Source organism: Trachypithecus francoisi, unplaced genomic scaffold, assembly GCF_009764315.1.
Source record: "Trachypithecus francoisi isolate TF-2019V2 unplaced genomic scaffold, Tfra_2.0 Lachesis_group13, whole genome shotgun sequence".
In the NCBI taxonomy this organism is placed as follows: Eukaryota; Metazoa; Chordata; class Mammalia; order Primates; family Cercopithecidae; genus Trachypithecus; species Trachypithecus francoisi.
In genome coordinates, this window is record NW_022681458.1 from 16131160 (window position 1) to 16153262 (window position 22103).

General features: G+C 40.7%; 1 protein-coding gene and 1 long non-coding RNA gene across 7 annotated transcripts in view; one reads left to right on the forward strand and one right to left on the reverse strand.

Moving 5' to 3' along the window:
- DOCK10 (dedicator of cytokinesis 10) overlaps window positions 1–22103 on the forward strand; it is a 286919-nt gene that overhangs the window by 256315 nt on the left and 8501 nt on the right. For all 4 annotated transcript variants that reach the window (XM_033230043.1, XM_033230041.1, XM_033230042.1 and 1 more), the window contains exons 46-53: window positions 458–515; window positions 846–944; window positions 5358–5464; window positions 7127–7249; window positions 7391–7504; window positions 16569–16715; window positions 19768–19978; window positions 21540–21730. In XM_033230043.1, coding sequence (XP_033085934.1) covers window positions 458–515; window positions 846–944; window positions 5358–5464; window positions 7127–7249; window positions 7391–7504; window positions 16569–16715; window positions 19768–19978; window positions 21540–21730 — 1050 coding nt within the window. The remainder of the gene's footprint in view (window positions 1–457; window positions 516–845; window positions 945–5357; window positions 5465–7126; window positions 7250–7390; window positions 7505–16568; window positions 16716–19767; window positions 19979–21539; window positions 21731–22103) is intronic.
- The window catches only part of LOC117094446, a 340510-nt gene that overhangs the window by 138075 nt on the left and 180332 nt on the right, over window positions 1–22103 (reverse strand). For 2 of the 3 annotated variants that reach the window (XR_004441551.1, XR_004441553.1), the window contains 2 exons: window positions 17749–17909; window positions 17163–17351 (listed from right to left, as the gene is read on the reverse strand). This is a non-coding gene — a long non-coding RNA (uncharacterized LOC117094446). Of the gene's footprint in view, window positions 1–5103; window positions 5155–17162; window positions 17352–17748; window positions 17910–22103 lie in introns of those variants that run through there. The other variant, XR_004441552.1, reaches the window with a different exon arrangement.

Genomic DNA, 22103 nt, shown 5'->3' on the forward strand with positions numbered 1-22103 from the left:
CACTTGTGAAGTGACCGTTTTAAAGGCAACACACATTCAGAGAGGCTATTCCTGGAGGTAAAAAAAAGTTATTTTGAAGGCAGATTATTTTTATTTCCAATTTATATCTAAATACTAGAATTATAGTTTTAATTTTAAAAGGAGAACTATGATTTATTTTTAATCTAGGCTTAGACATTAAAGGAGGAAGATAACTCTATGGGAAAATTCTTTGGGCCAGTTCCTTCAGCCATCTCCAAACTAATCAAGAACAAACAAACAAAAACCCAAATATTCATTTTATTCTTGATGGTGAATTTTTTGGAAATACAATTGATTCTTGCTTTCAATTCGGTATTTACAAAGGTTCCTTCTACATAACATATTCTGATATGGAATACTGACTCGCCTTGCAAGATTAGCCCTAATTATATTAAACTGCATCCCCTGAGCCTCTTTATTTTCTTTCTCATTACAGGCTGCCATGTGTTACATCCATATTGCTGCCCTCATTGCAGAATATCTGAAAAGAAAGGGTAAGATGACCACGTGAGGGAGGCGAAAAGCCCAGATTTCAACACATTGAAGCCTAATCGAAATAATGTATTAATTTTACATTTTTTAAATCTGTTATGTTTAATTAAGTAATAATCGCTTTCACAGATACTTCTAATTATGCTGTACTTTAACATTTTCAGTCTATCATGCCACTGACGTATTTATTCTATGTACAGCAAAGGCTAACTGAATGGTCAACTTCTTAGTTCAAAACGAGAATGCATCATTGGCTAACAATTTGTAGTCTCAAAAGCTTGTATTAACATAAACATGTAGCAACATCCTAACCTCATCTTGCACTACCATAGGTTACTGGAAAGTGGAAAAGATTTGCACAGCATCCCTGCTCTCGGAGGATACCCACCCCTGTGATAGCAACTCATTACTAACAACTCCCAGTGGAGGAAGTGAGTGACCTAACTGCTCATTTATCCCAACGCAGAGGAAATCAACTTGCTGCTTAAATTCTACTTCAGTGAAACCTTCTTTATTCTTTTTTTTTTTTTTTTTTTTTTTTTGAGATGGAGTCTCGCTCTGTCGCCCAGGCTGGAGTGCAGTGGCCAGATCTCAGCTCACTGCAAGCTCCGCCTCTCGGGTTTACGCCATTCTCCTGCCTCAGCCTCCCGAGCAGCCGGGACTACAGGCGCCCGCCACCTCGCCCGGCTAGTTTTTTGTATTTTTTAGTAGAGACGGGGTTTCACCGTGTTAGCCAGGATGGTCTCGATCTCCTGACCTCGTAATCCGCCCATCTCGGCCTCCCAAAGTGCTGGGATTTAAATATATTCTTAGAAGCAAAAACTATCTCAGATCGACACAACTTACTCTGCAAAACACTTCAACTCCTGCCATTCAGAAATCCCATCCAAAATTTATGAAATTTAAATAACTGAAAAGTTGTCAGCAAATAGAACTGTATGTTCTCCAACATTCAAGTTTATGAGTTACGGCCATATTTAGCTACCAATCTGCATGCCAGTCTGCCATAGGGATTTTACTCTGAAATTGGTAAATTGTTTGAAATTGCAAGAGGAATCTATTTTAATTTTTAAACATAATAAAACTGTTGATTCCAAATAAAAGATAGGGCCAGGCGTGTTGGCTCAGCACTTGGGAGGCCAGCACTTGGGAGGCCAAAGTGGGCAGATCAGTTGAGGTCAGAATTTCGAGACCAGCCTGGCCAACATGGTGAAATCTGGTCTCTACTAAAAATACAAAATGTAGCCGAGTATGGTGGCAGGCACCTGTAATCCCAGCTACTTGGGAGACTGAAGCAGGAGAATCTCTTGAACCCAGGAGGCGGAGGCTGCAGTGAGCCAAGCTGACATCACTATACACCAGCCTGGGCAACAGAGTGAGACTCCATCTCCAAAAAAAATAAAAAGAAAAATGAAGACATATACATATATATATACTATACATGTAGGACTTCATAATCAGCATGTTCCATTTCATTTTTTAAAAGTATAAATGACAATTTGTAACATATGGTTTATGGTACAGATTTCCTTTAGAAATATCCATCATTAATGTCTGATTTTTTGAAATTATAATGACTAAAGAGTTACTCTTTGCACAAAAAAGTGGGTGATATCGTTTACACATTTAATCTACATTCTCCTGCAAAAATGTGTTCGAATCTGAATTTTATGAACTATAGTCTATTTGATAACACTGGTTTAACTTTCCAAATGCAGTGGAAAACTCAGTGTACAAACAACAGAAATATATTTTTAGATGTTGAAAATCAGAATACTTAAACGAAATGTAAATGCACTTTACTTGCTATATTTCAGAAACATAATTCATTCCTTATTCATTTAAATATTTGTAGGTTTTCTAAAAGGTCTCAGTGGAGTTTGCATATAAGACATTTGATCTGGCCAGGCACCATGGCTCACGCCAGTAATCCCAGCACTTTGGGAGGCTGAGGAGGGTGGATCACAAGGCCAGGAGTTTAAGAACAGCCTGGCCAAGATGATGAAACCCCATCTCTACTAAAAATAAAAAAAAATAAAAATAAAAATTAGCCAGGCATGGTGGCAGGTGCCTATAATCCCAGCTACTTGGGAGGCTGAGGCAGAGAATTGCTTGAACCCAGGAAGTGGAGGTTGCAGTGAGCTGAGATCACACCACTGCACTCTAGCCTGGGCAACAGAGCAAGACTCCAGCTCAAAAAAAAAAAAAAAAAAAAAGACATTTGCACCAAATGACCAAAGCAAACTGAGAGACAGTGAGGTCACTTGTTTGAGGACCTTAGAGAAGACGCCAGATGTGGCACCCTGTGGTACCCATGGCTCATGTCCACCCTAAAATTCAGGAATCTTCTCGCTTAGTGTCACACGTCCTATTTAGCCTGATTTTTATATGCAAGTCATCAAAAACATCATTGCCTTATTTAACATGCCCTTCCTCCTCATCTATTGCTTATCATAACCAGATGCCATAACGTTTCCATAAAGACTTTCAAATTCTAAGAACAAAATTGAAGAAAACCGATAAAAGCAGGTGTTAGTTTGAGAACTTGTAGAAACTTATATGCCAAAAAGTTGTGTGAATCTTTCATGTTCAAAATGCTTTAAATGCCCAATGTTAGACCTAAGGTGATATTAGAATATAATGTGTTCATCAAGAAAAGGATATATTTGTTTAGGAAACGTTAAAATTAGGAAGGTGACCATCTATGATACTTTAACATATATCTGATGATACATTAGCTGATGCTATAGGCTATGATATGTTAGCATATTCTAACTAGCACATATCATCAGCATATATGTGAATGGCATTGGCATGTATTTGAAGCCCTTAATATACTTTTCTATTTTGATATTTTTGAGTCAAAGGAGTGAACTATATCCCTTCCCTACAGTGTGCACAATGGTATGAATATAGGTGAATATAGGCAACCCCAGAAAATACAGTTGCTTCAGTTGTACTAATAAGTGATCATCATCCTGCAAGAAGTATGTTGTGACTTCCCCTCCTTCAATTAACTCTGATATAGTTTAATATGTTTAATATTATTATAAAAAGTAGAAAAATAAAATTTATATAAAAGTAAGTATTAGATTGCAATAATTATTATATTTATAATTTCTAGCATGTTTAGGGGGTGATCATTTAGTTACATAACCAATGAGCTGATTATTAAAAACAAAAACATTCCACAAAAGTATTAGCTATAACTTAAAAAACACCACACTAGGCCGGGCGCGGTGGCTCAAGCCTGTAATCCCAGCACTTTGGGAGGCTGAGACGGGCGGATCACGAGGTCAGGAGATCGAGACCATCCTGGCTAACATGGTGAAACCCCGTCTCTACTAAAAAAAAAATACAAAAAAAAAAAAAAACTAGCCGGGTGAGGTGGCGGGCGCCTGTAGTCCCAGCTACTCGGGAGGCTGAGGCAGGAGAATGGCGTAAACCTGGGAGGTGGAGCTTGCAGTGAGCTGAGATCCCGCCACTGCACTCCAGCCTGGGTGACAGAGCGAGACTCCGTCTCAAAAAAAAAACAAAAAAAAAAACACCACCACACTAAGCCCTGTACCAGCAATGTGTCAATTAGTTGCCAGTAACAAATCTGTGAGTTAGGCGCTATTATCACCTCCTGTTTATATAGGTGAGAAAAACAAGAGAGGCTAAATAATCTGCCTCAAATGTCATGGTTAGCTTGTGTTGGAGCCAAAGTTCAGAGGCTGGTCTGTCACTCCAGCTAGTGCTTTTCTAGTCACTCACATTCCCCACAATTCAGATCTATCTCTCCTCTGGGAATGTTACCCGTTGTCAGCTGTTTTCACATGTATCTGTAGAGGGAGGCCTTTTTAAATCTTGGTGGCTAAGATACTAAGAAAATTTGAAAAGGTTTCTACATAATGTAAAAGAGTGACATGTAGCAAGTATTGGCCAGGCACAGTGGCTCACACCTGTAATCCCAACACTTTGGGAGGCTGAGGTGGGCAGATCACCTGAGGTCAGTAGTTTAAGACCAGCCTAGCCAACATAGTGAAACCCCATCTCTACTGAAAATACAAAAATTAGCTGGGCATGGTGGCGGGCGCCTGTAATCCCAGCTACTCGGGAGGCTGAGGCAGGAGAATCACTTGAACCCGGTAGGCAGAGGTTGCAGTGAGCCAAGATGGCACCATTGCACTCCAGCCTGGGCAACAAGAGTGAAACTCCATCTCAAAAAAAAAAAAAAAAAGCAAGTATTGGGCATTGTCTTGTCTTGTTGGGGGGGGCCATTAGGGGAGAGATAGGGTCTCACTCTGTCACCCAGGCTGGAGTACAATGGCATGGTGATAGCTCACTCCAGCCCCAAACTCCTAGCCTCAAGCAATCCTCCTGTCTCAACCTCCTAAGTAGCTGGGATTACAGGCACCCACACATCCAACTATAAGCATTGTCTTTATAATGTGCTGAGTGTACCAGGTATTTTCTCAAATATTAATGTTTTTGAGTCCTTTCAACATCCTTTGAGATAGATATTAATGTCCCCAGTTTAACAAAAGAAGGACACAGTCTCAGAGATTAATTAAAGCAGAAGACTGGAAGTGTAACATCTACTCACAAATCTTATGTTCTGTCCATAATCCCATGCTATCTCTTCATTAAAAATGCCACCTGAAAATGATACAAAAATTATACAAAGGGGAATATTATTTGTCTGGCAGAGAGTATTTATCAATAGTCATAATCTAACCATCTTGTTGATTATGTGAGCTTTGTAATACTACCAATTGGTAACATCATGAAGAAAGGCATTATCTAATCTAAGCAAAATTTGTCTCAAATAATAACGTTTTATTCTGCTTGGTCCTCCCAAGGCATGTTCTCTATGGGATGGCCAGCTTTTTTGAGCATCACACCAAACATTAAGGAAGAAGGCGCAATGAAAGAGGATTCCGGAATGCAAGATACACCATACAATGAGGTTAGACCAAAATTATCTCATGTACAGTAACTAAGTAAAGAGATGCATTGGCTTGTGACATTAAGCTAAATAAGGGGAAGCAAGCTTACAGCTGTTCTATAATATAACTTAATTAGACAAAATGAAACGTAGGCTAAAATCAAGCCAAGATTAGTAGATACCAGATTTCAGTAAAAATTTAAACTATGTCTTACTTCTGTAAGATGGGCTCAAATGTATATTATCAGCTCTTCTATAAGATAATATCTCTGGCCTTTTGGTAAAGGTGATAAGGGATGCTAAATTTTGCGAACCGATCATAGCTTTTTTTCTAAAAGCATTAGCAAGTTTATTTACAAATGCAGGTAGATGTAAAAGTTCACTAGTTTCTTTAGAAAAACTTCTGTTATGGAACGTAAGCAAAGTTATTTTTCATTAACACAAAAAGAAACTTTCTACTGGGAATTACTTAGCAATAGTTCTGGTGAAGAAAAATGAATTCCTCTCATTAAGTAAAATATTTTATAAGCTAATTTTTAAGTCAGTATTACATAAATGGAAAAAATTATACACAAAGTAAATTTTCAGATGAATGTTAATACAATTTTACATATGGTTCTACATCAATTTAGTATATATCGCAAATAAATGAAGTATATGTAATTACATATTTATGTTAACTATTTTAAATAATGTTTAAGAACCTTTTCTTAAAGGAAATTGTTGAAAACATTCCCACAATATCATACATTTGCTTGAAAGCTTATGTCATTTTATTCAGTTGAAAATTTATTAAGCCACTAGTATATGAAAGGAATTGAGGTAAGGGCTGGGAAAAAAAAAAAGGCATAATTCCTGCTCTCAAAGGATTTAGAATATTGAGAAAGTTCCTACAGAGTGGGGAATGGCCAGGCCAAAACAGATGCCCAGTGACCAAATCTAGGTATCATATACACTTGCAATTAGAAGGGGAACTTTTTTTTTTACATGACAGTGGTTGAAATGGTGATGAATGGAATGAAAATAAAAGCTCTTCAATTTTTTTGTGCTGAATCTTGATAGGACTTGAAGGTGTGAAATAAGAAGGTTCTTACAGGTGCAGCTGTAACACAGACAAAAGTATGGAGGGCAGAGAGTGTTCTAATAATGGAGTGGTATATGGTGTGGCCAAATGCAAAGTCAATGACAGAGCACTGAAAGAAGGGTCACTGAAAGGGAGGTTGGTGTCTGACTGTGGAGCTTCTTGAAGGCCATGCTAGAATCTGGACAGCAGCTTACATACTGGATTTCCAACAAAGGTTTAAGGCACTGGAGATCTCGTGATCAGATTTGTGTTTTACAAAGAAAGATTACTGGAGAGCAGCAATTGGAGAGGGAAAACAGATTCGCTCAAAACTACTGCAGGGGTCAGGGAGTACGTAAGTCAGTAGCAGTGGGAATGGAAAGAAGGAGACAGATCTGAAGGCATTTCACAGATTTAAATCAGCACTTCTGACGCACTGATTAGGTAACGGTAATGTGGGCTAGGCAAGAATCCAAGATGACACCACGATCCCCTGCTGGGTTTTAAATGCCAGTAACAGAGGAAAAAGTTTGACAATGCAACAGCTATGAAACCAAGTTTCAGGCATGAGCCACAATCCTAATCATGTAAAAATCTCATTTTGATTGGGGGAATTGCAGAATATCCTGGTGGAGCAGCTATACATGTGTGTGGAGTTTCTCTGGAAGTCTGAGCGATACGAACTCATTGCTGATGTCAACAAGCCCATCATTGCTGTCTTTGAGAAACAACGAGACTTCAAAGTATGTATTCCAACCCCCTAGAAGGAGTTATTTAAAATATCCTATGTTGAACTGGAAAATTACTTACAGTTTTCAAAATTAAAAACTCTCTATTTGTATGTCAGCGTGATCTTCATGAAACTCTTTCACTTACGGTTTCAGAAATTGTCAGATCTCTACTACGACATTCATCGGTCATACCTGAAAGTGGCAGAGGTGGTGAATTCAGAGAAGCGGCTGTTTGGTCGCTACTATCGTGTGGCATTTTATGGGCAGGTAAGTTCACCAGAAGTAACATGGCCCATAAATTCTGCTGAGCAGTTGAATGTTGTCTTTCATTCTTTACGAGACATCTGTGTATGCCAGTGAATGGAGAGGTATGGGTGTGTCTGACTATACTTGAGTGTTTCTCCGGATGTGATGGTCTATATGTTTGTCCATAGCAATGTACTAAGTTGGAAAACAAGTGAGCAAAGAAATCCATGGGTTAACAGTGATTTCTGACTTCTCAAAGAAAGAGGGCACTTATTTTTCAACATTCTCTTCTTTCCAGCTCACCCTCAAATATCTAATTATGAGTTTATGTCATATATTAAAGTGAAATTAAATCAAACATGCTTGAAGAAATAACATTCCTAATATTCTAGGAAATAAGAGAATTCCTAGAGGCTCCACTGTATCAAACCTTTGATTTTACAATCACACAATTTCTTTTCTCCTATTTTCAAACTGCCACTGTTTCTAGACAGAATACCAGATGGTTATTTTGTTTCCTATATTGCAAGTCAGTGTAATTTCAAAGTGATTTTTCCCAGTTTACTGCATAAGCAATGAAGAAGATGGAAAATATTACTTAGCCACTGTATTGGCCTGAAAGTGAACACACTATATATTAATTATGAATGTCTCTGAGCAACATTTTCAATGGGATAAACCCAGGCACCATTCATTTCTTTTTGGGAAGGCTTATAACACTATTATATTTCAGCAGACGTAGTTTAGACTGTTGCTCGTGTGGATAGACATCCCATGCTTTTATTTTCAGAGTGGCAATGGCTCTCAGACCTCACACTTCCTCTCCCCACAACCTATCGTCTCACTTAGTAGCCCAGGCTGGAGTGCAGTACAGTGGCGTGATCTCGGCTCACTGCAACCTTTGCCTCCTGGGTCCCGGATCAAGCAATTCTCCTGCCTCAGCATCCTGAGTAGCTGGGATTACAGGCAGGCGCCACCATGCCCAGCTAATTTTTGTATTTTTTAGTAGAGACAGGATTTCATTATGTTGGCCAGGCTGGTCTTGAACTCCTGACCTCTCGTGATCCACCTACCTCAGCCTCCCAAAATGCTGGGATTACAGGCGTGAGCCACCGTGCCCGGCCTCAGCTTCTTGTTCTTAAGGCTGCAGCTGAAGGAGTGCGCTCCAGCATGTTCTTTCTAGGTCACTCCCCATTGAAGTCGTTTGAGAAGTACATATTTTCCTCTGCTCACCAAAAGCAGCTTAAAAACTAACCTCTGGGCTGAGTGCCGTGGCTCAGGCCTGTAATCCCAGCACTTTGGGAGGCCGAGGCAGGCGGATCATGAGGTCAGGAGATCGAGACCATCCTGGCTAACAAGCTGAAACCTTGTCTCTACTAAAAATACAAAAAATTAGCCGGGTGTGGTGGAGGGTGCCTGTAGTCCCAGCTACTCAGGAGACTGAGGCAGGAGAATTGCATGAACCCGGGAGGCAGGGCTTGCAGTGAGCCAAGATGGCGCCACTGCACTCTAGCCTAGGCGACAAGAGTGAGACTCCATCTCAAAAAAAAAAAAAAGACAGAAAAAAATAACCTCTGAATTAATAAAGATAGATACTTTCTACCTGGAAAAGAGAAGTATCACCAAGTAGCCACTTATTATGAACAAATTAATCCAACCAGGATTTTTCTCAGGACACAGCAACATCAGGATAGTGGAGACAGAGAAACTAATGGTCTGAAAAATGGGGATCTGCATAAACAATCTATAGAATATAAAAAGCAAATTTAGACATTTTGGGGGTCCATGGAAAAGAATCTGAACTATCTGAAGTGAGAACATAGATGGGGAGAGAGCGAGGTGTGGGAACCTTCAGAAGAGGAAGAGAGAGAAGAGAAAATGACACTTTGGAGCCATTTGGGAAACCATTAAGAAAATATACAATTTGTGACATTGGTGAGACAGCAAGAAAAGTGGCAGAAAATGCTACAAGTAGGGAAGGGGATGTGGGAGCAGAAGAATTGAAAGGGAAAAACAGAGTTTTAAGGGAGATGGCCACAGGCTAACTGGGCAGCACAGCAGTAGCACAAAAGATGTGCTTCTGGGTCACCAAGACATGACTCTGTAATGCCTCAGGCATTCCTTCCAATGAAAAAGTAAAAAAAAAAATCATTAATAACCTGATCATGAAAACAGGATTGCCTACCAGATGGTTGCTGCAACCACTATCTGAGATACGGGCTCTAAAGCAGGTAGAAGTCAATCACGCTGCTTTTCAACTAGTTTTTAATGCAAATGTTTACTCTTTTCTTCTTTTGGTCTTGATTGTTCCAGGCCGTGGTAAGTTCTCACTCACTCTCGCTCTCCATTTGCATGCTCTAACACGCCTCACACTTCCCTCTGTATGGTTTTACTGAAACTTAACCTTTTTGTGCATATCAACATTTGGTACGAAGGGTGAGATAATCCTGCTTTCATTCATTTTTGGAATCATCCTGCATCTCTTTAACTAAGTTGTGTATATGCCAGTTATCTGAATTACAAAAATGTATCCTTTGTTTTTCATACATGCTATCTTTTGCCTAAAGGTGGATGTAGTCTGAAAGCCTTACATACACAAACACACACAGAGATAAGTATGGGCACCGTGTATCTTAAATATATGTAGCATAGACTTGGTATTGTAGATTGTCTACTTATTTCAGGCCACTATGAGTTGCAGCTTATTAAGAAGAACAGAATGGTCAGAATTTTGGAAGTTGCAGTGATGGTTATTGGTGGACACCTCCCAAGATACTGAAAAAACTGTGTTTTTCTCAAAGGAGTGTCTTAGAGAGATGGGGGTCTATGGTGGTGAGCTCTGAGCATTCTCAGAGGTGATGGGAGTAATTCTCAACATAAAAGATGAACTGGGGAATCAATCTTTACCCAATACGTCTGGGTAAGTCTCCAGAGATGCAGAAAGGAGCAAGGTAAGAAATTTGGAGAACAAGCCATGTCCAAAATAACCTGCCAGTACCCAGAGCTCTGTGACAAAGGATTTTCCTCATATTATTTTGAGCCATATGAAATTGCCTATATTCAATCACTTTTTTATGTACAAAAATGGCAACTTTATGTGGTTCAACATAATTACTGTCAGTTAAGCTGGAAAGAGAAAACATTTAATATTCACACACTGTCCATATTCAGCCCTACTTGTCTGACCAGTACATACTTTTTTGTAATTCTTTAAATTCCTTCCCACATTCATACCATATCAGCATTTTCTATGTTCATTTATAAATTTGGGATTATGGGCCCTTAACTCACCTACTAAAAGAATACTTGAAAACCCCTGTACTAAATAGACTGAGGGGGGCAGAGGGGAAGTATTGGGGGGAGCCCTTGCAAATGACCTAACTTTATTCTTCTTTCAGACTCCGCAGTAAAGTGTGCTGATTTTGCACCTGATTTTTTTTTTTAATGCTGCAGTACTCTCACTTGTCTTTGTAAAAAATTCCAAGGCCGGGCGCGGTGGCTCACGCCTGTAATCCCAGCACTTTAGGAGGCCGAGGAGGGCGGATCACGAGGTCAGGAGATGGAGACCATCGTGGCTAACATGGTGAAACCCTGTCTCTACTTAAAATACAAAAAATTAGCAAGGTGTGGTGGCGGGCACCTGTAATCCCAGCTACTCGGGAGGCTGAGGCAGGAGAATGGCATGAACCCGGGAGGCGGAGTTTGCAGTGAGCCGAGATCATGCCACTGCACTCCAGCCTGGGTGACAGAGTGAGCCTCCATCTCAAAAAAATAAATAAATAAAATAAAAATAAAAATAAATAAATTCCAATCTGAGCTTAAAATACAAAGTGTTTTGTTAAATCCTCTGACTGAGAACCTGCCTAAGCATGACACTCCATAAGCTCAAACCCAGCTATCTTTGAACAAGGAGAACTAATGGAGGTTGTCCTGATAAGCAGCAAATTAGAGCCTCAGTCATCATTGCTCAGACGAGATTCAAATGCCTGTCTCAAGACACCACATGGAGAGTGAGAACTGCGGGATTCAACAGGAGCAGACAGCACACATCACTTCACACTCGATGATAAATAAATACCAAGTAGACTCCAGCATTCCCCAGAACGTGTACAGAATAAAGGTTCCAAAGATTTAAGATAAAATCTTGACTACTTGATTAGCATAATCCCCATGGTCAGAAATAATTTCTTATTCATAATGGTGCTTTATGTCCCTGTAAAAGTTATCTTTTAATATCCAAGTTGACATGCCTTGCAATGATGTTAAAAGGATTATGGAAATATGACGTGCAACAGGCTCTTTGCCTGCACAAAGGCCTTTGGGTACATTTTTTTAGTGTCCCATGTAGACCACTGCTCTCGTTTTATAGTTTTGGCTGGGGTATTAATACTGTGACTGTAATGAGCCAGACACTAGAAAACAAGTATAAAGCTGATCGTTCATAGCAGGAACTTTACAAAAATGCAAGTCTTGCACAACATGAACTGTCTAATGCAACACCCGGCATCGGCATCAATATGGAAATCTGACATATAGCAGCCTATACAAAGTGTCCTCCAAAGTGTCCCTGAAGTATTGATTTCCACAGTAATGAAACAGCAGCAGTGAGCAAACATCAACTATAATCAATGAAGTCCTTAGGCCCTGGTATTTAACATGAAAGCAAGTGAATACCCATTACATAACAAAATATCAGATGCCCCTGGAATTAAGTAAAAGACCTGGGAGAATTTTATTCTATCCACCAAAGGCCATAGAGTCCATAATTTGCAGTCATGCCTACATGGGTGTACTTTCATCTCAGGATCTTAGTAAAAAAAGGAATTTGGGGGAGGAGGGAAGGTGCATGTGTAGTGTAGAAAACCACCATCTCCACTTTGGGACATGATATAGCTCACCGCCTATAGGAGAGTCGCAGATCTAGGCCACATATCTATACCGTATAAACATCATAACTGAGTTCTGATGTGTATGCTAAGAGAAGCTACATGAATGCAGAGAAATTCATTCATGTAGCTTCTTTTCTCTTAGCATTTAAGCCTCGTATTGACGTTTTCTGGCCCATCTTTTGTATACTAGATTCCTCTTCAAATACATTCTTCTCTTTGTGAACTTTGAATGAGTCTTATATAATACCAGGGGCCCTGATATTTGACATCACAGTGATGATCCAGGGACATTGCAAGATGCTAACGTACCTGCAAAAGCATCTGAGGAGCAGTCAATGCTTTCAGTTGTCAGTTTATTGAAGTACATTTTTACCATAATGTATTGCCTTAAAGTTTCATAATTCATACAGTCCTTGTTTAACTAGGGTGTGTTCTTTCTTGACCAGAGCAGATGAAGGTGTTTATTGCATTGCAAAATGACATTTTAAAAATCAAACTAGCAAGGGAAGTGCAGAGATCACCTTTCCCATTGCCTTGAAATTCAGTCAGCTTATAAACTTGGGGCTAAAGCCAAAGAGAAACTGACCCTGGTTTTCGTCACTCTGTGTCCCTGTTTATAAATCATTTATATCACAGAGCTGAAATTGAAGCCTTCCTTCAGATACTGTCTGTAGCTCAGTGGGCTTTGCTTTAATAGCTTCCCTGGGTATAAGGTAATCCTGCATTCCAAACATTTTCAGAGCTGCCATTTATCTGGCTTCAAAACTGTTTACAGAAACCCCAGTGGACAGCAGATTAAATGCTTTATTCTGCTCCTCCATCTCCTTCTTAATCATTTTACAAAACAGGTTTACCTTTCCAAGCTCTTTAGAAAAAGGTTCTAATCACTAATTTATCAGTTACCAAAATATTGAAATCAGCTTCAATAGACCTTTCATAATAAGAAAAACTCCATTGCCTAAGCAAGAGAAGCTGAAAGTATGTATTTTCAAGCACTGAAAACTGAGTTACGCTGCATAAAAGACAGAACTCAAATTGCTTTATAGATACCGAGTTTTTTCGTCATTGTTGTCATCACCACCAGCATCATCATCATCACCATCCTCAACATAGCTAGCACTCACCAAAGGCCATCTGTTTACCAGGTACGCTCCCAGTAGGTTGCTGAGTCTGAATTTTCTCATCCCATAGCCCAAGGAGGAGGGATGAAAGAAAGTCGCAGGTTATGAACAAGCCCGCAAAGGTCACGATGATGGCAATTTTTTTATTTTATTTTTTATTTTTGAGACGGAGTCTCACTCTGTCGCCCAGGCTGGAGTGCAGTGGCTCAAACTTGGCTCACTGCAACCTCCACCTCCTAGTGATTCTCCTGCCTCAGCCTCCTCAGTAGCTGGGACTACAGGCGTGTGTCACCATGTCCAGCTATTTTTTGTATTTTTAGTAGAGAAAGCATTTCACTATGTTGGCCAGGATGGTCTCGATCTCTTGACCTTGTGATCCACCCACCTTGGTCTCCCAAAGTGCTGGGATTACAGGCATGAGCCACTGCGCCTGGCCGATGATGGCAATTTTTATCTGCCTCCCACCACTCATTTACTGCTCACTCTAGATTTAGAAATTTGTCAGGGGTTTACAGTGAAAATGTGTCTTTGTACTAGTTTTCACACTATGGTGAAAACTAAAAAATCTTTTCCTGAACCTTAGAGACATTTTTCTCCTTGAAATTGAAGTTGCAAATGTTGCTTCAGCTTTAGCCCCATGAGGATTCTGCCTGAAGGCTTCAGAAAGTCTTATTTCTCTGATGTGTTAGTCTGTCAATTGTAGCCACTAACTCCTGACCTTGAATCAGACAAAACTCCACAAAGACAGCAACAGAAAAAAGCATAGCAGGCTGGAAGTCATGTGGGAGTGGAGTCAGACCTCACTACCCCTGTGAAATCTACAGGAATGACAGGGAGCTGCTTTTCATGCTTTCAACATCATATGACACTTTGTAGCACTTTGGGGTCAAGGCACTTAGAATTACTTGTATTTTGTCTTGAACATTTCTCGAAGAAATTGTTCATTAAAAACATCTCTATGTAAAGCCATGGACTATTTTCCAGGTATGCCTGGTGCACATACGCCTGTTTAATATGTATGCCCTTTAAGAATTCTTTCATTCATCTGCTTATGCAACAAATAGAGTGACCTCCTCCTAAAGACCAGGCATTGTGCTAAACACTGGGCATGCAATGTTGAAGACACACTTCCTGCCTTTAGAAAGCCCAAAGTCAATTAGGGAGACGTGCAAGGAAGCAGGCGATTACCTGATTGGCAAGAATTCCACTATGGAGTAGACCTTATTCATTCGCTTCTGCAAAGGTATAGCTACAGTACACTTAGAATACAAATTACCTTGTTAAAGATGATCCCATTTGCATGTATGAAAGTGCTTTTGAAGTATAAAGCATCATACAGATGTGAGTTTAATCAATATTCTTAGATTGTCTAACATTAACCATGAAAAAATATAGCACTGGAACACTTTGCCTATGCTTTTTTTTTTTTTTTTTTTTTTTTGAGACGGAGACTCGCTCTGTCGCCCAGGCTGGAGTGCAGTGGCACAATCTCGGCTCACTGCAAGCTCTGCCTCCTGGGTTCACGCCATTCTCCTGCCTCAGCCTCCCAAGTAGCTGGGACTACAGGTGCCCACCACCACGTCTGGCTAATTTTTTTGTATTTTTAGTAGAGACGGGGTTTCACCATGTTAACCAGGATGGTCTCGATCTCCTGACCTCATGATCCGCCCGCCTCGGTCTCCGAAAGTGCTGGGATTACAGGCGTTAGCCACTGCGCCCGGCCGCCTATGCTTTTTTTATCATATAATTTTTAAATAGTCAAAAGTGATTTTTTAATATGGCTAAGTTTCCTTTTGACGTCCAGTGTCTTCACCTAGACCTCAAAAGCCATTTCCTTATGGGTCAACTCTACAATCAGGAGAAACCAGATATAGCCTGTAATCCCAGCACTTTGGGAGGCCAAGGTGGGTGGATCATCTGAGGTCAAGAGTTCGAGTTTGCCAACATGGCGAAAATCCTTCTCAATTAAAAATACAAAAATTAGCTGGGCGTGGTGGCACACATCTGTAGTCCCAGCTACTTGGGAGGCCGAAGCAGGAGAATCACTTGAATCCAGGAGGCGGAGGTGAGCCAAGATCAGTGAGCCAAGATCACACCTCTGCACTCCAGCCTGGGCGACAGAGCAAGACTCTGCCAAAAAAAAAGAAACCAGATATCCTTGGGTTCTTAACTCCAAACTTAATCTGGTATTCTGAGGCCACATGCATTCCACAGGAAAAATGCTTCTGTGTCTCTTCAAAGAGAAGGAATTATAAAGATTGCTTCACTTAGTTATCTTCAGATAATAGAATCTTCCCTTCCCTCTGCTTCCAACCAGACAAATAAATTAATAGAGGCTAAAACCTACTTGCTCTTGTGGAATAAAAATGATGATATGGTTGCTATTTTTAATCCTGTAATATCTTCCTTTTCAAGAATGTAAAAGATCTCTTAGTAAGGTAGATTGCATGATTAAGTTACATATAGCTAAGTTTCAGCAGGTCCCTGAAGTCATGTTGATGTAGAGTTATTTTTGAAATAGCAGTACTTGGGAGCATAACACATGTAATTTGTTACGACAACTATATAAAGTCTTGTGATTTTTCATCTAAGATTATGTGGGATCCACGTCAGCCCATTTAAATAGCTTTACATGCCATACACATTCCCTATGTTAGTTTCAAAGACTTATAGAAGATCTTATTAAAAAGGATACTGACTGCTCTTTGCTGCAAAAAAATTGCTCCATATTTCATGTTCTACCCCAAGCTACCACAAGAGGGCATGCTTCCCCCAAAATATACGCAAGTAGGTAGTACCATCGAGTTCTACAAATAGAGAAAACAGTATTTGCAAGATATTTCAATGAGTTTCTTTGGCCTGGCTAGGAAATATTTACATTAATATTTGATTATAAGATGATATTTTATTTTCTTCACTGTGTTTTCTCCGATTTTGAATTTTATAGGGTGTTAACCAATGGATTGGATGACAACCAAAAACTGTATATATTTTTTAAGTAAATGGCTTTTTGTTTTGCTTTTGGTTTATGACTAGCATTCTCTAATAAAATTTGTGGTTCATTATGTTCCATAGGGCTTTTTTGAAGAAGAAGAAGGTAAAGAGTATATTTATAAAGAGCCTAAGCTGACAGGTCTGTCTGAGATTTCCCAAAGACTACTCAAGCTCTATGCAGATAAATTTGGAGCAGACAATGTGAAGATAATCCAGGATTCCAACAAGGTAGAGGAAAATCAGTTTTCATGCAAGTACTAACAACTGACTGAGTTTTTTATTCTTTAACCACATTAAGTTTTCATTTTCTGCCTGATGATGCAAAGTAAACTACTAAAACGATTTTAGATGTTTTGCTTGTTTGCCTATTGGTTGGTTAGTTGGTTAGTAACTTGAGGGGAGAAGAGTCAAAAACATTATATGTGTTTATTTGGGTAACTTTTTAAAAGATCTTAGTAAATTCTCTATGTCTCCATTGGTTATTTGCATTTGAATAGCAATCAAACCCTTAAAGTAATTGGGCTCAGTGGTGGAACTGGAGAAAACAGCAAATTGAAAATATTTATTCTGTCAGGGAAGTCTTCCTAGGCATATTAGTCAGGGCTCTCTAGAGGAACAGGACTAATAGAATAGATGTATATATGAAAGGGAGTTGATTAAGGAATATTGACTCACACGATCACAGGGTGAAGTCCCACAATAGGCCATCTGCAAGCAGAGGAGCAAGGAAACCAGTCTTGTGTCCCAAAACATCAAAAGTAGGGAAGTTGACAGTGCAGCATTCAATCTGCGGCTGCAGGCCCGAGAGCCCCTGGCAGATCACTGGTGTAAGTCCAGGAGTCCAAAAGCTGAAGAACTTGGAGTCTGATGTTAGAAGGCAGGAAGCATCCAGCACAGGAGAAAGATGGAGGTCAGAGATTTAGCCAGTCTAGTCCTTGCACATTCCTCTGCCTGCTTTTATCCTGGCTGTACTGGCAGCTGATTAGATGGTGCCCACCCAGATTGAGAGCAGGTCTGCCTCTCCCACCCAGTTCACTGACTCAAATGTTAATCTCCTTTAGCGACATCCTCAATGGACACACCCAGGAACAATACTTTGCATCCTTCAATCCAATCAGGTTGACATTTAATATTAACCATCACACTAGGCCACACCGATTTTGAAAGCTGTCCCCTATAATAGAGGCAGACTTGCCAGTTACATTACATTAACCTTTGAACATTGTTACCCTCCTCTTGGCTCCAGAAAGCAAATACTTACCTCTTCTCTTAGATTACTCAGCATCTTCTTATACACTCTTGTTCAGTTAGCCAACCTCTATCAAATGCCTACTGAATGCCAAGCCCAGAACTGGAGATGAGGCACACAGGGTCTCTTCCTTCTGGAGCTCACAGTTCACATGGGGCTAAGAAGAGAAGGACCTGTGCAAACAGCCAATTAAATAGATTACAATCAAGTATCACCAGAGAGTCAAAGTCCAAGTTGTACAAGGAAAGCTCAGGGCAGGGACCTCTCTTAACAGCTCATTCTTGGTTGGGCAGCATTACATAGAAGGGATGATGTTTGAGTTAGTTTGCTGGAAGCAAAGGGCATGCTGAGAAGCCCAGCACATGCAATGATGGGGAGGAATGAAAGAGGGAGATACGTTTAGAGAATGGCAGGCCTTTGAAACACAGGTTGGATAGAAGACTGTGGCAGAAGATGGAGCTGGAAAAGATGGTTTTTGCCCAATGGCATACAGTCCTATTGGGCTATAGAAGTCTTTTTTTTTTTTTTTTTTTTTTTTTTTTCTGTCCTCTTTTACAAACTTAAGTTTGGAGGCATCTGGGCATGAAATCCCTGAGTCTGGGCAGAAATTTTTGTGGATGCGTTCATCATTCTCCTTCTCAGCTTGATGGCTACAGTCACCTTCCCCAGAAAGGCAGGCAGCTGGAACTACTGTGTTACCGGCTCTCCAAAGTAGAAAGTATGCACAGAGTTCCTGGGGCAGCGTGGGGGATGAGAAAATGCCAAATTTCGTATCAGAACAACTTGAGTCTTCATTCCACCATCCCACCACCTATCAGCTGATGATCTTAGAGAAATTAGTTGGTCACTCTAAATACTCTATTTTTGATCTGTAAAATGCTTACAATTATACCCACCTTATAGTATAATTAGTAGTAGCATTACAAATAAATTCAGGAGGTCCCTCAAATCTCTGGGACTGGATAGGCAGCGGATGGGTAGACAGATGGAGAAAACTGGAAGAATTTTTAAAATTCTTTGAGGTTTCATTAGAAAAGAAGCTGAGAACTCCATCTCTTCCAACTCCAAAGGAGAGCAAGTATGATTTCCCGGATCTTCTTAGTACCCCCAGCCTGTCTTCCTTGCTATTTGTCAAACTCACTCCCCAAAGCAGAGTTGATTTTTTTTAAAATGCACAGGATGACTTGTTACAGATTAGAGAAGGATCCTGACATTAAAACTACAAAATTTTGCAATCATGTAATAGGCTCATCAGCTAATCTGCTAAATAAAACAAGGAACCTCCCTCCTTGCCACAAGCCCAAAGCCAGTGACCCCAGTCTAGACACATGGGTAAAATCATAGAGGGACCAAAATATATTTTTTAAAGGTTTTCATTTGAATTACTCTCAAGAAGCTTGCATTCTAGGGCTGGGTGCAGTGGCCCGTGGCTGTAATCCCAGCATTTTGGGAGGCCAAGACGACAGATCTCTCAAAACCCTCTGTACTAAAAATACAAAAATTAGCTAGGGGTGGTGGCACATGCCTGTAATCTTAGCTACTAGAGAATCTGAGGCAGGAATATCACTTGAACCCAGGAGGCGGAGGTTACACTGAGCCAAGATTGTGTCACTGCACTCCAGCCTAGGAGACCGAGCAAGACCCTGTCTCAAAAAATAATAACAATAATAATGAATAAAATTAAGAAATAAAAGAAGTTTGCACTCCAGACAAAGGTGATTGAACATTCATTACAGCGAAGAGAGAAAATAAAGGACTAAATAACATGCCACAACCAGGCACATCTGGAAGGGCCTCAGCTACTTGGTGAGCTGGTTCCAATCCCCCCTCTACAGACCAGGCTGCTCAAGTGCAATCCAACCTTTATTCTCTCTGTGATCCTGCCCAGCTCTGAAATGATGTGACTGCCTATTTTTCTCCAAGGGGAGAGGCACAGCCTCGTTCGTATGCAAGCTGAGGGCATGGGAGCTTCCTGCTTTCAGGAGCACTCCAGGGCACACCACTCACTTTGCTCATAATCTGTTAACACAGGTAAACCCCAAGGATTTGGACCCCAAATATGCCTACATCCAGGTGACCTATGTCACGCCATTCTTTGAGGAAAAGGAAGTCGAAGACCGGAAGACAGATTTCGAAATGCACCACAACATCAACCGCTTTGTCTTCGAGACGCCCTTCACGCTGTCGGGCAAGAAGCATGGTGGAGTGGCAGAGCAGTGCAAGCGACGGACGATCCTGACAAGTAGGTGCAGGCAGCCGGGCCACATGTGTGCACCTGTTCCAGCACAGGCCCCTTTATAGGGCTGGATCAGTAGGCATCACGAGTTATTTCAGTCTTGCAGAGAAGTACTCAAAATGTGCTAACTTGGAAATGTTTGCCAAGGAGAGATTTCCACCTCTTTATTCTCTATTAACAGAAGTCAACTAGAGGAGAAATTGTCAAAAGAGTTGCTTTGCATACCTGTTCCCTTTAGGTTGTAAGTGTGAAGGGTCATGGGGTCAGTGCCTTGGGAAAGGCTCAAGGCACTCTGAACTTTCCTCTCTGAGTCTACCTTCAACTGTTTCAGGGTTAGCAGCTCTCATCGTGTGCGTTGGGGCGACATTCTAAATCACCACTCTGGGATTCAGATTCTTCATCTGTAGAGCTAATGCAGATGTGGATCTCCAATATCCCTCCATGCGCTCTCTAGATCTATGCTGGGAGCAGGTCATCCTTTCATTTCCTCAACACACATTTAATGAGGCCCTACTAGGGGCTGGGCACTGTTCTAGGTATTGGCAACGCAAATGAAACATGATTCTTGCCCTCAAGGTGCTCACAGTCTGGTAGGAGAAAGAACCAAGTAAGGGAAGAATTTCAGGTGAGCAGAGCATGAGAAATGAAACAAGAGCACCCGTGGGGGCTCCTAAGGCTGGCTGCAAGGTGAGCAAGGGCATTCTGGAGGAAATGATCAGTAACCCGCTTTGAGAGCGGGGCCATCCCGGATTAGGCTACAGCCTAATTAGCTAATCTAGTAGCACTGACGTCTAAACTGTGACAAGCATCTGCCTTCAGCAAATGTATCCAAAACTTTTGAAATAAAAAAGCCACAACAAAGCTGTATCAATCTATACTATTTGGCATATATTTAGGCATTCTGTATTGTGGGTTAGTGTAGTTTTTATATGAATCACAAGTTGCTGTGGAAACTTTAATCTTTTCAGTGTTTAGAAATTCTAAAGGTTGGCCGGGTGCGGTGGCTCACGCCTGTAATCCCAGCACATTGGGAGGTGAAGGCGGGCGGATCATGAGGTCAAGAAATCAAGACCATCCTGGCCAACATGGTGAAACCCCATCTCTACTAAAAATACAAAAATTAGCTGGGCGTGGTGGTGCACACCGGTAGTCCCAGCTACTCGGGAGGCTGAGGCAGGAGAATCACTTGAACCCGGAAGGCAGAGATTGCAGTGAGCCAAGATCACGCCACTGCACTCCAGCCTGGCAACACAGCGAGACTCCATCTCAAAATAACGAAAAAAAAGAAAAAAACTCTAAAGGCCTAAAACAGCCCTGAGAATGAGAGCCTGTTAGCAGTGAAGGCAGAAGAGCACACCAGGTCAAAGGAGTTTGGGCAAAAGCTAAGAGGTATGAGAGAGGATGGCACCTAGCAGAAAAAGTAACTCCCACACATTAAAAGCATACAGAATGGAAGGTGCCTGCCACGTGCCGTGAAATGATAGGTGATTCTCTGGTCCTTCAGGGAAACCCTTGACTCTTCACTAATCCTCAACCTTGAAATCCCTTTTGTATGGCTTTTGTGCAGCGAGTCACCTGTTCCCCTACGTGAAGAAGAGAATACAAGTCATTAGCCAATCGAGCACAGAACTGAATCCAATTGAAGTGGCAATTGACGAGATGTCCAAGAAGGTTTCTGAGCTTAATCAGCTTTGCACAATGGAAGAAGTGGACATGATCAGACTGCAGCTCAAGCTGCAAGGAAGTGTCAGCGTGAAGGTAAGTAAGCATTGCTCAGGGCTGAGATGCACATGGCCAATGAAACTGAGTGGAAAATGCCCTGGGAACTTTGTTTACAAAGAATATAAGAAACATTTTTCTGTTTGTGAGAACACCTTTATCTGGGTCTTTAAAATTGCTTTGAGTTGTCAATGTGCATTAACATTACTCGAAACCTGTAGATATCCCTTTCTTAGGTTGAAAAAGAATGTATTGTTCCTCCACTCTGCTATCCCATCTTCTATGGATAACTGTGCTGTATATCTGTATACTAACAAATGAATTCACTAATGAAGAAACAACACATTCTTGTACATATCTGTCATTAAGGGCCTTAAAAAATTGTTCTGAAACAAATCCAAAAAAGAATGAT